Source organism: Saccostrea echinata, unplaced genomic scaffold (genome assembly GCF_033153115.1).
Source record: "Saccostrea echinata isolate AGI-Se365-2 ecotype Australia unplaced genomic scaffold, CSIRO_AGI_Sech_v1 ptg000086l, whole genome shotgun sequence".
NCBI lineage: Eukaryota > Metazoa > Mollusca > Bivalvia > Ostreida > Ostreidae > Saccostrea > Saccostrea echinata.
Window position 1 is genome coordinate 3,367,501 of NW_026889835.1, and position 21,465 is coordinate 3,388,965.

The window sequence follows — 21,465 nt, forward strand, 5'->3', positions numbered from 1 at the left end:
TTACAACAACTACAACGCCAACGACAATGCCAACGATGACGACAACGCCGACAGACAACGGACAAATTTCGATCAGAAAAGCTCACTTGAGCCTTCGGCTCAGGTGAGCTAAAAAGTAATTGTAATTGACTGTAATTAATTACATTTTTTGAAGTAATTGGAAGTAATTTATAATTGACCATTTTTCAATTACTTGTAATTGTAATTTAATTAATTACACTGAAAAAAATACCATGTAATTTCAATTACTTTTTCAATTACATTCAATTACTTTATATAATACACTTTCATGAAATATTGTCACAATCACCTCCCCATTTTAATGGTTTTTATTTTATTGTAAAATATATCCTCAATCCTTCAATTAAACAAAATCTTTAGTTAATGTTTACAGGCAAATACATGTAATAATAATCTAGTTTCTTTCTAATCATTATCTAAATTTTGAATTTTTTGATTTATGTTTTTAAAACTGAATTTTAAACCAATTCAGCTCTGAAACACACATTTATTATTTTTCAATCTTTGTTGTTTGATCAATAGTAAAAGAAAGAGAAGGTGTGTGTCATTATAAAGTTTTCTCTTGTTGGGAAGAGATAATAGCCCTTCAGATCACAGCTGTAAATTGCAATCAAAACAAATCAACTCCTCTAAAAAGATATTCTTTCCATGATTTAGAAGACAAAGTCAATGGAGATAATTATGTCAATTTAAAATGCTCTGCTAGCTTTAGAAAAGAAAAACTTTCAATTTGATAATTATTTTAACATCTAAACAGATTTTAATGAATGAATTTTCTATCTGTACAAATATTATTTATGAAGTAAACTTGTTCAACATACAATGTAAATAGAAATGTTAAGGATGTTAGGTTACCTTCAAAGGAAATATATAATTTGAGGGGTTACAGTTGTGACTCATTTTACTCTATTAAAATACCCACTTTTAGTCAAATATCATAAGCCATGCAATTTGTGTATATGTAGGTTTTGTGTCGTGGAAACTGCATCAAACTGATCTCGAATAAGCTCTTCAAGAGATTCTTTAGTGTTTTGTAAATAAACCAGAATGATACACAATGCCTATAGCATACTATTTTTTGTACTGTTTGTGCAGAGGCTGAGCTTATATACAAATAAATGATGTTCTGTATATGCATTGACAAGGATTATGAAAATTTTCAAAAAAATTAAAAATGTAATTTGTAATTTAATTAATTACTTTTGCAAAGTAATTGTAATTTAATTAATTACACATCTTAGAAAGCCTGTAATTTAATTGAAGAAAAAGTCAAAGTAATTGTAATTTAATTAATTACTTTTTAAAGTAATTGACCCCATCCCTGCTCTCTACATTTGGGGATAATGATTTGAACAAATTTGAATCTACATTACCTGAGGATGCTTCTATATACATATGACAAATCATGGCTTTGCTGTTCTTGAGATGACGATTTTAAAAGATTTTGTCTTTGTATTCATACTGTATAATGAATATTTTTTATGTGCCACTATTTTTTACTAATTTTTACGATTTTTAAGAATCTGTAAAATTTAAATGCGTAAAATTTCACAGAAGTAATAACGCCTAACGTAAATTTTCAACATCGTAGGTATGAGAGTAATGCAAATTGCCTTTCAGCTCATGATCAGTCCCTGGAAGCTATAGAATTAGTACTGTTGGTATTTTTGAGCACTTTTAAGTTGATCATCAATTTGGATCCTACGGGTAAATCTTAATTAACTTGCATAAGTTATACAAACATTGTCAATTACCTAGTTACTTTATCATTATTAGTTTTACGAGACGCATAATTTCTGATTATGACTTAATTATTACAGGTCTTCCAATTATATATCCGTTTTTTAAAGTCTTTGACCCCTTCTTCTGCATCAAATAAAAACTTCGTCTTTTTAATACAATTGTAAAACTGTCAATTAAATCATGTCGGGTTGTCCAGACACATTTATTTGTATGTAAATGCATTCAAAGTGCTAACAATCATTGATCTGGAAATTTACCTCCAATAATTTAAATTTTTACGGACATGCTGAATTCGTAAAAATTTAACGCGTAAAAATTTAAATCACCCTGTTTGAACCAAAATTTGTAAAAATTTACAGCAGTAAAAATAAGCCGTTATACAGTATGTAAAACTTTGATCGCCCGTTGTGGCCCCATGTACCCCCGAGGTCATGATTTGAACAAATTTGATTAAACACTATTGGAGGACGCTTCCACATAAGTTTTATATTTTCTAGCCAAGTGGCTCTTGAGAAGAAGATTTTATAAAGATGACATTAATTTTTCACTAATTTGTAATTACTGTAAATATATTATATTTAGCGTGTACAATATTTGGCGGAAATTGATTTTTGAACAAGTTAGTGTAGATTTAATAGCACATTTCTTTATGTTCTTATTTATGTATATATGTGCAAGATAATTGGCGTACTTGAATAAGAAGAAGTTTCTTTCCGCAAAAGGTGCTTAAAAGAATACAGAGCTAAATATTATACATTTACAGTATATCCCACTGGAAGAAGGCATGGTCCTTCATTTGAACAAACTTGTATTCTCTTTACCTAAGGATACTTTATAGCAAGTTTGGTTGAATTTGGCCCAATGGTTCTTGAGGAGATGTAAAAAATGTGAAAGTTCACAGACAGATGCTGGACAAAATGTGATCAGAAAAGCTTACCTGAGCCAAAGGCTCTGGTGAGCTGAAAACTAAAAATATGTCCATAGGACATGAATGCCCTGCCCAGGGTTCATTAGTATTTGCAACATGAAAATTTATATTAGTGCACGAAATTTGATGAAATTACCTTGAATAGTTTCTTTAAAACTTGTGTTTTAGACACAATAAATAGTAAAGTCAAAGATCATTGGGAAGATCAGGGTTTGAATAGTTTCTTTGAAACTGAGCTAAACACATTTTTAAAAGTAAGGTCAGGGTCCAAGGAAAGATCAAGGTCAAAATATATTGATGCCATTCAATAGCTCTCATTAATATGTATCAGCATATTAAGTTTGATAAAAATATCTTAAATAGTTTCTTTCAAACTGAGCTAAACACAAAGTGTGATGGATGGTCAAACAAAAGGACAGAAAGACGGAAGATGGACAAGACAAACACTATATGCCTCGGCCATATCATGGCAGGGCATAAAAATAGCATCCTGATTTATAAAAATAAGTCAGATATAAATGTTTTCTTAAAAATGTCAAAGTCAATGCTTAGGTTTAAACAAATGGGAATATTTCAAACATTCTGACCTATGTATGAAGTTTGAAGATTATATGTTAAATAGGTCACTCAAGCAGAGCTAAACACAACAGTAAAACAAAATTCATGGAGCAGAAGGATACAGCGAGAAAAATTTAAATACTGATTTGCAATCCAGCCAATTCCTCATTCATTACAAAGTGTAAAATATTTCCCTGTACTCTCACTTCATAATCGGATCCATAGAACAGTATTGTTTTCAATATTAAAGATGGGTCAAAAATACTCTTATCTGTACTTTAAATCACACTTTATTGAAGAGAACTTCATTTACATTAATTTCCCAAAATTGGATGGACACAAGAATAAAGTTCTCTTTATTGATAACTGGAAATAACATCAATTAATTATCATCATATACTGGTACATGTAATTACCTAACATGAATAATCACTATACAATTGCCTCTCAAATACACTTACAAAGTCACATGAAATATATACAGTGTATTTACAATACGGTATTCCTTGTATGGAGAAAATAAGTGTTTGCATTTATTCTTTATCAAAAAGTATACTCACAATTAAGGATTGACATTACAACTCCTAAGGCAAACAAAGTTCTGAAAACAAATATCACATTTCCATTTAAATCCCTTGTGTTACAAAAAGACTAAACATCAATGGATGTTTCAAAGTTCTTTAACATTTTTGGAAAATCTGAATAAAAAATTAGAAAATTAACTGAATGCTAAGACTTAAATGTGCATTAATGAACTATTGCACCATTGCTGGGCCAAGTGTCACTTTAGATACCATTAAAGGCACATGTACAATGTAGTTCTTAGTTTACAATTTTTTGAAACATGACATTTCTACCTTTCTAATATACAGGGCATTCTCCATAGCTAGTCTACAGTTTTATACACAGGTGACATTTCTACCTTTCTAATAGATTTTATATTCTCCATAGCTAGTCTACAATTTATTTCTACCTTTCTAATAGATTTGGTGGTCTCCCTAACTGCATGATTCTCCTCCAGAACCAGATAAGAATAGACAGGACCAGTAAGAACATTACACTCTTCATTGTTACCCACACGATGGTGAAACCTCCATTCTGATGTATTACCTACAGGTACAAAAAATTGTCCTTTTATTAAATAAATCAAGACGAGAATTTTAGAAATATAATCTTTGAGGATTAGAGAAGAAATACTGTAGATTCCTTATTTTTCGCGAGTACTTATTATTGCAAAATGTTTCATTAACGTCAAATCACAAAAAGAATAATTCGCAATTGGACGGTAGATCAAGAGATTTTACTTTGATTTCATACCATAAAAATAAAAGAGGTAATTTTATTTCGCAGATGATACTTCTCGTGAAATTAAGCAATAATTAATTCCTCACATATATTTAGGAATCAGTACAGTAGCATGTTCATGATGTACCTGGTTTCTTTCTATTCAGTTTTGAAACATGTCTTACAGTCTGTATCAAACATAAATCAAATGTTGTACACAATCATATCTACTTACATGAATGTACATATCCACCACTTTGCCAATTCCCACATTGTAGCCTTTCAAGAAATTGACGGGAAGCCTGATATTCACCAAATAGAAATGATGACTGATGCTTCCCAGCTCAAAAAGCTGCAGGAGTTCACAGTCATACAAATAGCCCTCCTTTTTGTTCTTGTCCTTAATAAAATAAATACAGATAGAATAAGAAAAAAATACATTCTGTAGATAGGGAAGATCACTCTGATTCTGGACATGGGGTAATTCCAAACATATGCTAGGAGTGAAACAGTTCACCGCAGTATCAATTCACCGCGGTATATTTTCTTGGTTTGATACATGGTGCAAAATCTTTAATTTTCGGTTCGGTTCATTTTTCGGTCGGGATAGTTATTCAGTCGGGTTTGGCATAAGGTAAAACACGTTACTCAGTATAAATAAGCATAGAAAACTAAATTTTTGATGAGAGATAGTTTGTAAAATAATTTTTGACAGTCAAATAACTCTAATCAATTTCTTCCAGTCAATTTGCAAATAAAAATTAGTCAATTAAGTGACTAGATTTAGTAAAAGAAAGCATAAAACAAGGTTGAATTTGTTTCCTTCTATCAAAATGTATCGTATCGAAAATAAACGTACCAAGACAAAATTATACAATATGTATCAACCATGAAGGAGGTGTATCGTTTCACCCCTAACATATGCTCTCCTTTTCTGTCATCTTTTTTGTTGCTTCTGTATGGTTGTCTATAGATACTGAATAGCATTTGGAAACTACATTGTTATTACATGTATTGTCTTCTCTCTCAAAATTAAAATGATTCCATATCATTCTGAATACTGTAATCATGTCAGACTTTGGACTTTCACTTTTCCAAAAGCTATACAGATGCAAAATTTGAACAGAACAGAGTTGAGTGTTAACATAGTCTTAAATTTACATTTAATTGACTAAAGGATTCTTGAGATATGGCCCTTTTTCCAAAAAGTTTACACATACCGCACAAATGGCCATAGCATTAGCTCTTTGAGCTTTGGCTCAGAAGAGCTAAAAAAAAGCTTGCATCACCCTTGAAATAAATTCCATATTACTACAAAATATTGAATATCCTCTATATATTCTACAAAAATAGCATTCAAACAGAGCTATGTCAAGACCACTCCTGACTTACAATTTGAGTTACTTCCCTTTGATGAGTGCAATATGCACAGTCTATTGAGTTTGACCTTTTAAAACAATGTTCATACAATGCAATCATGATAGTATATTTATATAATAGTATAATTTATATATACTTTTTTTTTTAGTTTCATATTTGAAATCAGACTCTGTTTGCAATTTTTTAGTGAACAGAAAGTCTTCTGATTTTAATAAATCAGGTGGAAATTAATTTTTTTTTCCGTATATTGTTAGTAAGGAACCTTGCAGTAAAATCAGCAATGTTTTTGAAAGAAAAAAACTTAAAAAACTCTCAAGAATACACATTTATGAATTGAATCACAGTGTCATGGTCATTCTTTTATTTTTTTTTGGACATTAGGTATGTGTACCTTTACAATTTTTCAGCATAACCCGTTATTTTACTTACCAGCTTACATTGTAGATTGCGGTCTTCCACTGAGCTTGCCAGGAGCTTCCAGTCATCGTCCTTGTCATCCTCATCTCTGACCCCCATACGAACATCAAGCTGGAGAACCGGGTTCTTAGCTGTAAATAATGTTTAGCATCTGAATATATTCTCATCATAATAACAGATGGTACTAGTCTTTAAAAACCAAATAATTTCATAGCAATTTTCATCAGCCACTTTGTTTAAAATCATCTTCGCTAGACATATCTAAGTCTTAGATAAATCAACATGTACTTTTGATTTCTTAAGAAGCAGAAATGGTTTAAAATGTGTAAAATATGCATGACATTTTTAACATTTTAGACAAGATTGTTTTACCAATAATCTTTCTAATCATTTCAATATTCAGTTTATACATATACAGTATAATTTGATTTGTAAGAAAAATATTTTCATTTATGGAAAAATCATCATGTTTGTTTCTTTGGCTGAATGCAGTCTGATAATTAAGAAATTTCTTACACAGTGGTACTTTTAAGTTTTTTTCGACATCAAGCTGCAGTACTCCTAACATGGACTGGAACAGAGGAGACATTTTCCTCTCGGCCCCGTCTCGTGGCCCTGGGATCCAGAAGGAAAACACCACCTGCTTCTCAGTGATAGAATTGTTGATGATGATCTCATCCTCAGGGTCAAGAGACGGCAATTCCTCACACTTATGTGGCCCTCTCGGAATGAACCATTTTGTCCTGTTTAGTCTGCTTCCTCTGTCATAGCACCTGGTTGCCAATACGGTGACAACATTTGATGGCTTTGGTGCTTAATTCAAATAAATCATTGAAATAAACTAACGATTATTTAAAAAAAAAATCAATAAATCAAAAAGCTGAGGAAGTCTCTTAAATAAAATAATATATACATTTTTATTTAGATTTACTAATGTCAAGATGAGACAAATCAAAATAATTATTGTGATGTTCTTCTAACAAGAATTTGCATATCAATTCTGGAAAATAGTCACAATTTATGACTAAAAAATATTTTTTAAACAAGCTTATTACTATTTTCTGATGTTAACAAAATTATAACGAGGCCCACAGGCCTTCAGAGTCACAAACATTAACATATAACTTTATAAGCATCATGCTCAAAGAATGATTATGCTGCCCCTGCCCAACTTGGGACAAAAATTCTGGGCCAATGTGGCATGAATTTTCAATTCTAAGATAAAACCACATTGTCAAATGCAAATATAGTTTGTCTGTTATCCAGATTATCAGGAATTAAAATAATTTATGAAAATAAAGCATTTTTAATAATTGATCAATTTAGTCCCATCCTATAGCCTGAATCTTGACTGAGGGAAGAAGAATTTCTAAAATGCTTACCATGTTACTCTGTTTAAAGGAAGAGTGTATCAGTACACTGTACTTTTGTCTACTTTGAAAAACAAGCACTTAAAAAAAAAAATGTTTTTTTCCCTTACAGGTGTAGACTTACTTTAGAAAGTGCAAACTTCTAATTACATAAAGATCAGGCCCCAACACCATAAACCATGCAAGAACAGACTTTAAGTCAAAATTTCAAGATAAAGAGATAGAAAGGTGTGATTGAACTCAATTGGTAGCACTCAGCCAATCAGTGAGTATATTGCAAAGCAATATAGTTAATGACAGTATCTTTGCTGTATGTTTCTTGACAGTATGTTTCATGGAATGAAATGCTCACATAAACAATGGTCTGTGGAACGGCAGTATATAGTCATTCTCTAAATAGTGATGATGTCAACAACAGTCCTACTAAACAGAGTAAGCTAGAGTACGATAGAGTACTTTAATTTAAACATATTTTTATTGAGTAATTCAATAAGGATTGGGCAACAGGCAAGGCCTATGCACACCCTCTCCTTGTATAATAGGTCAAGACATAGACATTGAATAATAATACTTGAACATGGTAATAAACTTGCTAATAATGGAAAATAAAGATTCATAATCAAGTATTATTCATCAGTATCATAAAAAAAGATGATAACCCCCTAATTGTATACAAATTATTTTCATACTGTTCCAGCTTTCATATGAATATTGTAAAAATAATATATATATATACATTCAACAGCGTATTTAATATTACAACTAAGTCTCTTAGTAGATTTTATAAATTCATGTACATATGAAAATATTTTACAGTTTGTTTGATAGGAATATTGACTTTTGCCTCTTAACAGAGTGTCGAGTTCAAAGACAACATCAATATCATTTAATTTTTTTACCAGTAAATTTCTTTGAACAATATATGATGGACATTTGATAAAGTAATGTTCAGTATCCTCTGTATAAAATCCACATTTTTGACATGATTGTACGTCTGATAAAAAATGATTTTTTAAATGTGCATTGAGATTGCTAGCATTGTTTCGCAACTGACAATGTAAGATATTCTCTTTTCTATTACCAAAGTTAAAGTACCTACATGGTTTATTAGTTACTCCCCAATTTTTAAGCTTTGCTTTTAAGATAGATAATGATGAAGAGTTTTTGATATCCTCACTAAGACTGTTCTCTACGATAGAGTACTTACGAGTACGTTAAATTTTTTTTTATAATTTAATGCAAATAAAATGCTTTTTATATGTGTTTCTACATAAGTTTAACATAATAAATATATATCCTGAATAATTTGTGTATGTTTTCATTATTTTCGGAATTATTTCAATTAATCGTTTCTGGTTACGATTTACCGTTTGACCCCGATCCCGATCTAATAATAGAACATTTTACTTCTATCATCAAGATAATAGCTTATTTTCTTGTTTTTTTATGTACGTTTAAGTTTTTTGAGGGTCCACTAAACATAGGTATTTTTTATTGAAGTAACTTATATGCACAATATTATTTATTTGATATTGAAATTAGAATTTATCTATTAGTAAAACTTTTTTTAGTTAACTTTTTTTATTTGTATGTGATACTGAGTTAGAGAATATTTATGTAAAATTTGTTCAAAAACGTAATTTACAAGAAAATAGATAATTATTTTTGGATTTAGTTTCAAATTGGATGAGTCATCGATGTAATTTTCTCGAAACAAAATAATAATCAGGATCGGATGTCAGCTTATATTTTCTGGTCAAAATACCGCTAAAAAACAAAATTTTGAGACAAATATTGAAATATTATTTTATAATGATGTTTATTTAAGTTGTTTGTGTATATATAAACAATCTAATTGCATTGAATTATAAGATTTTACCAGCGTACTCTAAAGTACTCTAGCGTACTCTGTTTAGTAGCACCTGTCAACAACAAATATTTGGGTAGAATGTGACATATTTACATAGTGCAGACTGTTAATATAAAGTCTTATACCCCCTATTATAGTGATCATTCATTGCTTTGTTCCTATAAATGTTTGCTACAAGTTACAATCAGGGACCTACATATAGGCCCATGTTACAATCAAAGAAAACCATTAATAATAATAAATGATATCCATTCATCTCACTTATGTAGAATACAATTCTAATAAATTATGCGTACAATAAGCTTAGTCAATCACATTTCTTCTCTTGCAAAACAAAATCATCAAACCAGAGAAAATTCGAATGAATGTAAACAATACTTACAAACGATACCTCCGACTAAAAAGAACGTGATCATTAAAATTAAAAGAAATACGCCAAGGACTATGAGCTTTTTCCAGCTCAAATTTTCCAGAACGACACCTGCCATGTTACAATTTAGCACTTCTTGATCAATTCGTCATCTCCTATGCACTCGATCACACTCTATAGTTTCATTTAAAACTCTTTCAGGACAAAGATGTAGGGAGAAACCATTCTTGGTGGGTGTTTAAAATTTTCCCTTGTGGTTTTCTCATCAAATGAGCTTGATATCATTAACTAGGCGTAAAAAATTGTAAAATATCCCCTAAGTTTTGATTTTATGAAGCGTTTTGAAAAACTAAGTCATTAAGCTGATTTAGATTGTATTTTATGCTTCGGTTTGAAATCTGTTCACCCCTATTGGGCCACTTCCAAAAGATCAAATGGCGGTTTTTATTGAAGTAATTTTCTTCGCCTAACAGTTTAGCCTCCAGATAACACAGACCTGCTAGATGGATTTTGGAGTTTAGATTTGCTTGACTCTAATGTAACTTTTCTGTAGATTTGTTCAGGAAGAATTTCCTGTTGTGCATTGATTTGTATTGTCTGGACACACTTTTGTGCTAAGAATTACAGGGCCATTTGCAAGATATTTTTGGAACAATATTCGACAATTTTTTATTTTTCCTATACCCAAGGCATATTTCCAGACAGTGGTTGCGTAAAATCGATTAAGCAAATTGAATTTAGAAATATGGTTCAAAATCAAATGTAATCAATCAGTAAGCCTAATAATTGAATCATTGAAAAGTACTTAACTTATTGTGTGAGAACACAATTAATTTCATTGATAAATGCATAATTTCAGTAAATCAAAAAATATTTGGGTGTGTGATGCTTGCTTTGATAAAATATAGGCAACATGGGGGCATCACGAATCATTGTGAAGCAGGTGGATGTTGGTATAATTTTAAGACAACTATCCTAATCAGGATACAGATGGGTCATGTGAAATATGTGGATTGGTCATATGATCACATACCAACCCATTTCAGCTTACTTGACCCTTTTTGGTACAGGATCCTGTACTCTTTCAATTGGTAAATTTAAATTTTAAAAAAGTGGCAAAATTTGGAAATATTGGTGTCTTATATTGTCTTTCTGTTGCATTGAAGGCTTATTCGCTATTCACATCTTTTTGAATCATTGAGATCTCAAAATTCAAGTTTGTTAGATATAAAAAGCTCTGAAAATTCAATATGCTTGTCATTTGGGAATTTTTACCAAAATTTTGGGCCAAAAAAAGTCAATTTTCATTTGGGAAAGGGTTCTTTTACTGGACCCAGATGCAAGGGTTATTAAGCCTAAGTGTTATCAATATGAACATATCCTGATAGATTGTTAACTAGAAATATGTCCATAGGACATGAATGCCCCGCCGTGGGGTATATTAGTAATGCAACATGAAAATTTGTATTAGTGTATGAAATTTGATGAGAATATCTTGAATAGTTTCTTTGAATTGAAATTGAAATATAAAAAGTTGGATACAGATGATAAATTCTCACCAAATTATGTATAAGTGCATAAGCTTACATAAATAAATCTTAAATGGTTTCTTTAAAATTAAGCAAAATGCAAATTTAAGAGAAGTGAGGTCAAGGTCACATGAAACTTCAAGGTCAAATGTTTTTGATGCAGTTGAATAGTTCTCACAAATGCATATCAGCATAATAAGTTTGATAAAAATATTTTGAATGGTTTATTTAAAACTGAGCTAAACATTAGTTAAAAATAAATGAAATTAAGGTCAAAGGAAAGGTCAAGGTCAAAAAATGTTGATGCAGTTGCATAGCTCTCATCAGTATTTATCAGCATATGAAGTTTGATAAAAATATCTTGTCCAATGAATGATTTCATTAAAACTTAGCTAAACACTAATTTAAGAAAAGTGAGGTCAAGGTCAAAGGAAAGGTCAAGGTCAAAAAATGTTGATGCAGTTGCATAGCTCTCTTCAATATCTATCAGCATATGAAATTTGATAAAAATATCTTGTATAGTTTCTGAGAAACTTAGCTTTGAACAGAGCTAAATGCAAAATGTGACAGAAGGACAGATGGAAGGATGGAAGACGGACATGACAAACACTATATGCCCCGGCCATATTCATGGCGGGGCATAAAAATTATACCTTATTACTAATAATTATATCTGTTTCTGTAACTACTTTACAGCAGATATTATTGCAATTATTATCTTAAACCTGAAGTGTTTTTTTTTTTTTTTCAAAACTTAGTATTGTTTGAATCCTTTGAGCATATCTACCATTTATAATGTCACTGTGAAATTTTTTATGACTTCACAATTGAATTTGTGGTCAGGTGAACTACCCCTACAGTGATATATAAGGAAAAACATTTGCAAACATAAATATATAGATTTAAATCTCTTTCTAGGGTTTGTAACTATGACATCTGCAAGTCTTACTCCCATTACTGCAGAGAGAGCAATTTCCATCACAGATTCAGAGAATGCCTTAACTGCAGAAGATGTTGCAATGTGAGAAATGAAATCAAATAATAATTCGAAGTTAAATTTTATGTTATTCGAAGTTTGTGATCTTATTTAGCCTTTTCCATCATTCAATATTAACCTCAATATAAAACTTAAAGTAGCACTTGTCTAATACATCAAAAAGTTTCAATTACACGCTGTAGGGAAAAATATTTTGAGTTATGAATTATTTTCACCTTGTCATAGGCATGCAATGGTCAATAATGATAAAACTACACAATCATTGCAAAAAATTTCTTGATATCATTTCATAAATGATATATTCAAATGAAATCCCTTCATTTTTTGTGGAAATTAAGTTGATAAAGATCTAGTTAAGACAAAATTTATCATCAAACAAAATACAAGGACTATACCCTCGTAAGAGGAGCATCATGCCATACTGCCTCTGGAATTTGTTTTACATTTTTTATATATCATTTCAGTAAACCAGATGATGGGGCCAAAGAATTCTGTGTTGGTAATTATGAGAAGGGGGAATTCAGTAGTGAAAGTGCAATCAAAATGCCACTGACAAAAGGGTTAACAAGGATAGATATACAGGAAGCAGCCAATAACATCATTGAAACAACTAACAAGAAGCGGAAAAGGGACTCAGACATGCTAAGAGACTTCAAAAAGACGGCAGAATATCAGGTGTTTTTTATCATTCACACATGTAGATGTCAAAATTTTAATTAGTTCAAACATTATTCACATAATTAAGATTTAATTAATATTTTTTAAGTAAGAGTATATATGTTAATGATAATATTTTTCAAAACTTTTTTTTTCTTCAATAAGATTTTTTTAAAGCATATTAAATGTGCTTTCATAGAATTTTATTCCATATAACTCCATTTTCAAGCTTAAAACATTTTTTTTTCCTCCAATATTAGGGAAATCTTGAAGAAACAATAAAAACTTCTTGCAACTGAACATCACACAATATTTTCTTAAGGTATTACATTCTTTTTCATTCAGCTCTGTACGACACTCCTTGAAATGCAGAACCACATTCACAAGGTTTATGAGAGACAGGGCAGAATAATGGAGGAAAAGATGCAGGAATTAATGGCTTGTCTGGAGAGAATAGAAAAGTTAGAACAGGAGCTGGCAGAATTCAGGAATGCACTTCAGCTTCTCTATCATGACATTAATGATTAAATTATTGTTAAAAAAAGGAGTGTTTCTTCATGTTATGTTATTGTAAATTGAAAAATTAAATGGAAATTAACCAAATTTTTTGTGTGTATGTGTTCTTTTTCCATAGTTTGATTTCTGCAGGGCTCTTCTTTTAGCTTACAGTTTAATTAAGTTTTCAATATTTAGTACTAAAGGAAGAGAGATGGAAGTTTGAAACACAGATTGGAGACATTTTGGTTCACTGGATATGTTGATGCAAATTAAGTTGCCGATTTTGTACAGAATAAGAAAATCAATATAATTGTTTTTCCTTGTTTAAAAATGAAGAAAATTGTCTACAATCAACCCTGCGAGTTTTCCCAGAAGAATTATTGGAATATTATTATAGTCGTTTATTGGAAATATTGATTGACATGAATTCAAACTAAGGGAGAAAACAATATGGATCATTTTCCTTACTTCACTATAGCAATGAAACTTTTAATTGTCAGCATAATTTTAAAATTCAGTTCTTCAAAGCAAAGAACTCCGGGTTCAACATTAATGTTTGTCTGATTGTCCCTATTCAGTTCATTTTGTGATTGGACAAGTCAATCCTTTTGTGATTGGGTGTGAATATCAACACACACACATAAACACATAGAAATTTCATAATTTTTTTTAAAATCACAAACATCAAATGCATAACATGATCTGAACTGCTCAGTCAAATCTCACGGAATATCCCTAATGGACGAAATTAATTTACAAACAGTATTACTGCATTTAAAAATCAGTCATATTTATTTTCATGAGTATATAAACATCATGTGTCAGTAATACTTATAACTTAACATCATGCAGTCCTGATTCTACAATTTTCTTTGTAACTGTTCAGAATCTGACGATTAAAAATGCATTTGCACAAGTAACATTTGTATGCAACTAGTCTGATGTGGATATTTTGATTAACGTTGAGCCCTGCAACTTGCTTTTTATTTTGGAAGTGCTCTAATTAATGATAACTTCTATACAAATTACCTCTTTAGAAATGTGGAAACAGTTTTTGGAAATGTACCTTCTTTTTAAATTTTTATTCCCCTGTATCGAAGATTCGGGGGTACATGTATATAGTTTTTGCCCCATCTGTCTGTCTGTTTGTCCACAAAAACTTTAACCTTGCGCATGCCCATAACTTTTGATTGGTTAGAGCTATGACTTTCATATTTCACATGTGTATTCCTTGTGACAAGACCTTTCTTAGGGTACCATCATATTTGACCTTGACCTTGGAGTTTGACCCACTTTTGCAAAATTTTATGAGACTATAACCTTGGCCATAACTTTTGAACAGTTGGTGCTTGGGCTTTCAAACTTCACATGTTTATTCCTTGTGACAAGTCCTTCCTTTGGATACCAACAACTTTAACCTTGACCTACTTTTGAAAAAACTTGAACTTTGGACATACCTTTTGAACCGTTAGTGCTAGGGCTTTCATACTTCAACTGTGTATTCCTTGTGATGAGGCCTTTCTTTTATACCAACAACTTTGACCTTGACCTAGGTGTTTGACCTACTTTTGAAAAACTTTAACCTTGGCCATAACTTTTGAATAGTTGGTGTTCATTGTTTTCATACTACATATGTAATCCTTGTGACAAGACCTTCCTTTGGATGCCAACAACTTTGACCTTGGAGTTTGACCTTCTTTTGAAAAATTTTAACCTTGGTCATTACTTTTAAACATTTGGTGCTAAGGCTTTCATACTTCACTTGTGCATTTCTTGTGACAAGACTTTCCTTTGGATACCAACAATTTTGGTATTGACCTTGGAGTTTGACCTACTTTTGAAAAACTTTAACCTTGGCCATAACATGTGAATGTTTAGTTCAAGGGCTTTCACATTTCACGAACATGTGTATCACTTGTGACAAGACCTTCCCTTGGGGCCCAATTTGACCTTCACATTTTACTTACTTTTAAAAAACTATAACCTTCGCCATAAATTTTGAACAATTGGTGCAAGGGCTTTCAAATTTCACAGGTACATTCCTCGAGACAAGACCTTTCTTTTGGTACCAACATTTTTGATCTCTTGACCTGGAGTTTGACTTGCATTTGAGAAACTTTAACCTTTGCCATAAGCTGCCATATGAAGGCATCAGTGTTTCACGAACACATCTTGTTTCAGACATGCAATACATGTTCATCCACTCAGGTATCATCTCAGTTCTTTTTAAATTTTGTTAACATTTTAACAAAACAAAGTTATAGAACAACACTGAACATATCTTTATCAATAAAACTGCAGTCTTTGACAGGTATTGATTCCAGAGGGTGAAGTTTTCCAGACGAAATTTAGTCAAATATCCATTTATGCTTTATTCTTGTACCTGAGGTCAAGAAAATGAATGATGCATTCAATTCTTTAATTTATTTAGATATTTTCACAAAAAATACATGCATCAAAAAATTAATAACAAAGTCCTGAGATACTAACAACCAACTAAGGTGTGCATGGGCACCACTGCACTGACTTAACAACTGTACAAAGCAGCAGGACAAGTTACCAATATGATCTAGGCAAACCATTAAGCTCCAGTAATTAATGGCATAAAAAGGAATACATTTGTATTGCAAATGAAATCTTTACATCAGATTGAAATTTATTTAAAATGAATCTTAGTCTTATATTGAATAACTATAAGAAAAGCTAACCATTCACAAGCAACAGTACAGTACGTACAATACACCAAATCTGATCAGAGAATTTGAAATGGGTTTACCAGATGACCTTTAAGTTATACACAGTTTCTATAATTTATATAAAATGTATATGTATCCATTTCATTGTAAAGAAGACTAGGTTTTTGGAACTATCATTGAGACTAGGAGGAAGTTAATTGTAAAAAGAGTAAAGTGAAGTACATGTAATGGGACTATAAAATGTGAATACTGGTATTAAAATATGAAAAGAAGGACAACTGGAGGATAGTATATAAAGCATGTTGTGGTGTTCCCTAAACTTATGCTGATGAGAAAAAGAGTAAATGTCCAACATCAAATTCTCTTCCCATCACCACCATAACTAAAATCAAAATTTATAATTTATCATGTTTTCTCATAATTTCTAGACCACCACAATAACCAATATCACAATTTATCTCTAGACTGCTTTTATGTAAAAAAAAAAAAAATACAAGAACCCATAAATAACCCTTTAAAATACATGTACAGATATAAATGTGCTTTGTGATTTTTTTCCCCTATCCTCTCAAAGTGAATCTTCAGTAAAGCTATACTATAATAGACTACTTTGATACAAGTACTTTATATAATATGCATATATCTATATTATAATATTTAACAATTCTCATTGTCTTCTTTACAGTAACTCTCAAAGTGATAATAAAGCACCACCATCTACTATAGGTAAATTAAATCACTGAATATCATGTACAATGTACTATTGATACAGCATACAAAACAAAATTGTTTCAATGAGTACATTATACATTCACAGTGTACCTAAAGTATGGGTTCTTAATGTGTACTTCAAAATACAAGCAACCAACAGGAACAAACATATACGAGGGCATAACAAAGATAAATACTTGGTCAAACAATACCCAGGCACTCTCTAATTACCAGTAAATTCAAAACAACTGGTAAAGTTTATGCAAAAATATTCATAAGAAATATAAATAGGATACCGGTTATGTAAGAAAAGGCATACAAAAATCACGAATCACACCCTAAATATCATCACATGGGAAATTTGATTGTTGTATGGAAAAAAAAAATCAAGTATGTAAACATCTTGGTCCATGGTACTTGGAAAAATACATGAATAAACACTAACAAACACCTGTAAAAACATTGCATGAGAACTACACTAGATAAGCCACAAGTTTAATATTACATGTACATTTATATTTTGCACTTTGTTGATATGGCATTTGCATACATAGGACATTACTCTCATATAGACAATATATGCAAGAATCAATCTGAAAATCAAACTAAGAGAAAATTATCACTTCTTAATATAAAGACAAAATTAATTTCATGAATGAGGATGGCACTGCTTTGTAATAAACATGCAATAAGTCTTTTGCTAATATTTTTATCTCATTAATTTTTTTTTGTTAGATACAAGTTGTTAAAAAAAATCTATGTTATTTAAAGTTGCCTTCTCTTACCCTATACTCATTACACACTAGAAATGAGGAGGAATACATGTATATGTACTACACTGACTTATAAATATATCTTCTACTATGGAGAAAAAAATATTGGTATAGCTACCATTTTGTGTAAAAAGCTTTTGACAATATGGTTGTTTATTCATGCTGTTTATAATTAGAAGTTGTTGTTTGAACTGATGTCTAGTCACTAAGTTCATAACTCCTCTATATAACATACAAAACTACAACAAAACTGCATTTACTTTTGATGTTAGCTGCAGTTTCAGTGTTGTTTGAAACAGAGCACTTTGACACATCACTGTTTGTATTTTGCCTGCGAGAAATGGTAATGATGTGAGATGCAGAGCAGACTGTCTGAATGTCTAAGCTCTGGGCTCATATCAGATCAATAATGAATTAATTGGCATTAGTATCACTTTGATGGTCCTCCTCTTCCAATGTATGGCAGACAGACTGGTAGCAATTATCCTGCTGTGTGGGGTGAAGGAAGAATTTGATTTCAGATGCCTTGGGGTGACAAGTCTTGTAATAGATCAGCTGCAGACTTAAATGTAGCAGGAAACCCCCAGCCACTGCTCCAATGGCAGAAAAATAAAGCCAGGTTTCTTTCTGGTCTACATTGTACAGCCACAATGCCATCATAAGAAAGTTTTCAATATAGAAAAGAAAGTAGTACACAATGGCTCTATACCTCGTGTGTCCATCTCGAGCATTCAAAAAGCAGAAAATCATAGCATAGCCAAGTATGATGTTAAAAATAACTTCATCCCTCTTCTTCTCTCCATAGAAATTAGTTTTCTGGCAAAGTAACCATACAGTCATGACGATCCAATGGGCAGCTGCAGCAACAAGGACAAAATAAGTAAACTCAGAAGCAAACAGGGCTAGGATCAGCACCCTTGGTCCAATCTCACACAGTCTCCAGGAGAAGTACCCTAGGGTCAGCATCAGAGTGGACAACAGGCTTTGTTTCTTAGGCTCATTATCTTTGGACTGATCTTGCTTGCTGACATATTTTTCATAGAGTTCAGAATGCTGCATGGCTCTCAGTGCCTTGTGATAGGAGGTCAAGCTAAAGGACAGTCCTGTCCAAGATCCAACCAGGGCCACCACCCGGATGATTTCTGTTAAAAGAGTAATTTTATAAAAGTTTTTTTTTTTACATACTAGGAAATTATCAGCAACCTGTAAAGGTAGTGACATTACTATTGTTGCTAGTAGCACTGTCTGTTATGAATAAAAATCTGCACATGACTGTGTTAACAAGGTAAAAATATTGCTGCATGTAAATATTAGCACATGTATTCATGTTTATAAATATTATTTCTTTACTAACATTCTTCACCTACTTGTCAAATAAATATACAAACTGCATCAGGAAGTTTTTCAACATATGTACATGAATTGAAGTAAAACAAAACTTGAGGTACATTTGCAATACTTCAGTGCATGCATGCTACCTTTCAAAATTGTGCATGTTTAAATAGTTTTGAATGTTTTCCTGAATCACGTTTTTGTCAAAATCTTTACCTGTATATAGGAGTCTTAGTCTGATTATGATAAAAAGCAGCAAAATAAAATTATCATTATTAAACTACTGTAATTTATCTATTGCCTGCTCATTTGACTCTTTCAAAGTACTTTTGAACATTATGTTTTAGGTAAGTAGAATTTTCTTAACGATAATTCAATTTTGGCATTAAAAGCGATGGTTCTGAAATTGCTTAAATTGAATTTTCATTAACAATTTATTCCATATTGATTGTTATAGCTTTCTTTCTTGACATTATAAAATTTCTAAATTTGCTTTTTGCTAAAATTATACACCAATTTTTTGGGATAAATTGCTAAATTCGCATCTTGCTAAAATTTCCACTTATACAGTATCTCTCATAAAACTCAGAAACTATTATCTGACTGTTTGAGGCCCAATAAACTTTTTAATTTGAAACAGTATTCCATATACATCCACTACTTTCTGACCTTTTTAATTTTTTTACCTTACTTCCTTACTACATCTCGAATTCAGTCGGACAGAGAAAAAACTTCAAGATATCCGAGGGTTCAAGATATCAAGAGTAAAATAATACACAAGTAGGACTTCCCAATCACTTTGACATATCCATGATATTCAAGATATCCGTGTTTCAGATACCCAAGTTCAACTGTATATAAATTGTAATTAGCTATTTTGAACTGCTTCTGAGCTTTACAAAAATAGTCAAACTGTATCCAGTTTACTGTAGAATGAACTGTTACATAATGAAAGCATAAGTAAATGTAAGTGCTTTGTGGTGCAGAAAATTAAAGGTATAGTGTTACATGAAAAGTCTGTTAATATATAAATGATCATGCACCAATAGTAAAAGTTATCAGCATGAAAAATATGAAAGTAAAGAAACAAGACACATATATTTAACTGAGCCACAGTCTGATATGAATTAACAAAATATAATGCTTACTCATATGCCCATGCTCTTCAAGATCATTATTCCCATTGAACCCATTATTTTTTATCTCACTGAACAAGATGAAAAGCTGAAGAACAAGTTGTGGGGCTGCCTCCAAAAAGCATTCAAACATGCGAACCAAGCCAGCATCAGTGTCCTCATATAGCATTTGTTTATAATGATGCCATTTCTTTTTTCTGTCCTCTTCTTTCTCATCACTGCCTGACTTACTCATAATGCCATGGTATATGAATTCAGAATGTCTGCAGTATGAAGTTTTAAATCATGAATAAATTGTAATTGTGAAAAGCAAACAAAAATGCTCATTAAACAAGATAAAGCAAAAAATCACTCAATAATTAATCATCAAAGCAAGACAACATACAAAGCTTCAAAAGATACATGTATATACAAAATAGTACCTTACAACTGGTCCAACCATTAATGGAAAAGTGAAGAAAATTCTCAGAACCCAAATCCACATGGGAGTTACTTTGGTTTTGGGTTTCTTTGCAAGTTTCTTTTGCTCCTGCTCATAATCAACAAAATACCACCGAGCACTTTGTCCATTTGAAATAATAGCTGGTATTACAATAAATCCAGTTGTAAAACCAAATGCAACCCGTCTGTCAAGGGCATAGTAGTGTGCTGCCAGTAAAATATCTGACACAACATCATAAAAAAACAATATAATTGAAGACATCGCAAAAATAATGTCATAATATTGAAAGGGATATTTTATGATTTTCAAAATCTTTCCCTTCTTTTTGTCCTCTCTAAATTGTACAGAGCAATCAGGCTGGGATTCACCAAAGTCTCCATTTTCAGCAAAGTCTTTGGGGGTCGGTGGTGTGATCAAATTTTGCAATTTGATATCAGACTCATTCACAGAATCTTTGTCAATCACATCTGATGCTTTTTGTTTCACTGCATAATACACTCGACGTGTAAGGCACTTTTCCATTTTTAAACAAAGGAATTACCGTATGAATAGTCACTCTATCACCGGAATTCATTTTAATACTTGCTCAAGGCCACAATCAGATACTAAGTAATCGTATTGGCTATCAGCTCGCTTTGCATTTTGAGTAAGTTCGGGTTAAAATTGTGATAGAATAGTTCATACACGAAATTAAAATTTTAAGAAAAAGTAATTGTAATAAGTTTAATATATGAATGCAATTTCTGTTTATTT

General features: G+C 31.3%; 3 protein-coding genes across 5 annotated transcripts in view; 1 reads left to right on the forward strand and 2 right to left on the reverse strand.

The window, feature by feature from the left end:
* Positions 1-10,150, reverse strand: part of LOC133177021 (protein wntless homolog) — a 19,118-nt gene extending 8,968 nt beyond the window's left edge. The window contains exons 1-6 of the mRNA XM_061312101.1: positions 9,954-10,150; positions 6,848-7,144; positions 6,344-6,462; positions 4,770-4,934; positions 4,224-4,360; positions 3,811-3,851 (exon numbers count right to left, since the gene is read on the reverse strand). Of these exons, the coding sequence (XP_061168085.1) occupies positions 3,811-3,851; positions 4,224-4,360; positions 4,770-4,934; positions 6,344-6,462; positions 6,848-7,144; positions 9,954-10,059 (865 nt within the window). The 5' untranslated portion in view covers positions 10,060-10,150. The remainder of the gene's footprint in view (positions 1-3,810; positions 3,852-4,223; positions 4,361-4,769; positions 4,935-6,343; positions 6,463-6,847; positions 7,145-9,953) is intronic.
* On the forward strand, positions 10,142-13,727 carry LOC133177023 (uncharacterized). 3 transcript variants are annotated; one of them, XM_061312104.1, is made up of 4 exons: positions 10,142-10,171; positions 12,389-12,491; positions 12,932-13,142; positions 13,470-13,727. In XM_061312104.1, exons 2-4 carry the CDS (start codon positions 12,400-12,402, stop codon positions 13,650-13,652), a joined length of 486 nt encoding a protein of 161 aa, XP_061168088.1. In that variant the 5' UTR covers positions 10,142-10,171; positions 12,389-12,399; the 3' UTR covers positions 13,653-13,727. The 3 variants fall into 3 exon arrangements, with proteins under 3 accessions (XP_061168088.1, XP_061168087.1, XP_061168086.1); XM_061312103.1 differs by lacking the exon at positions 10,142-10,171 and adding an exon at positions 10,366-10,393; XM_061312102.1 differs by lacking the exon at positions 10,142-10,171 and adding an exon at positions 10,371-10,479.
* A 2,304-nt stretch (positions 13,728-16,031) lies between these two features.
* On the reverse strand, positions 16,032-21,347 carry LOC133177078 (XK-related protein 6-like). Its single transcript, XM_061312170.1, is given in 4 exon segments — positions 16,032-18,944; positions 20,283-20,533; positions 20,693-21,217; positions 21,219-21,347. Coding segments are annotated over 4 exon segments (1,572 nt in total). The 5' UTR covers positions 21,287-21,347; the 3' UTR covers positions 16,032-18,216.
* Between the last annotated feature and the right edge of the window lie 118 nt (positions 21,348-21,465).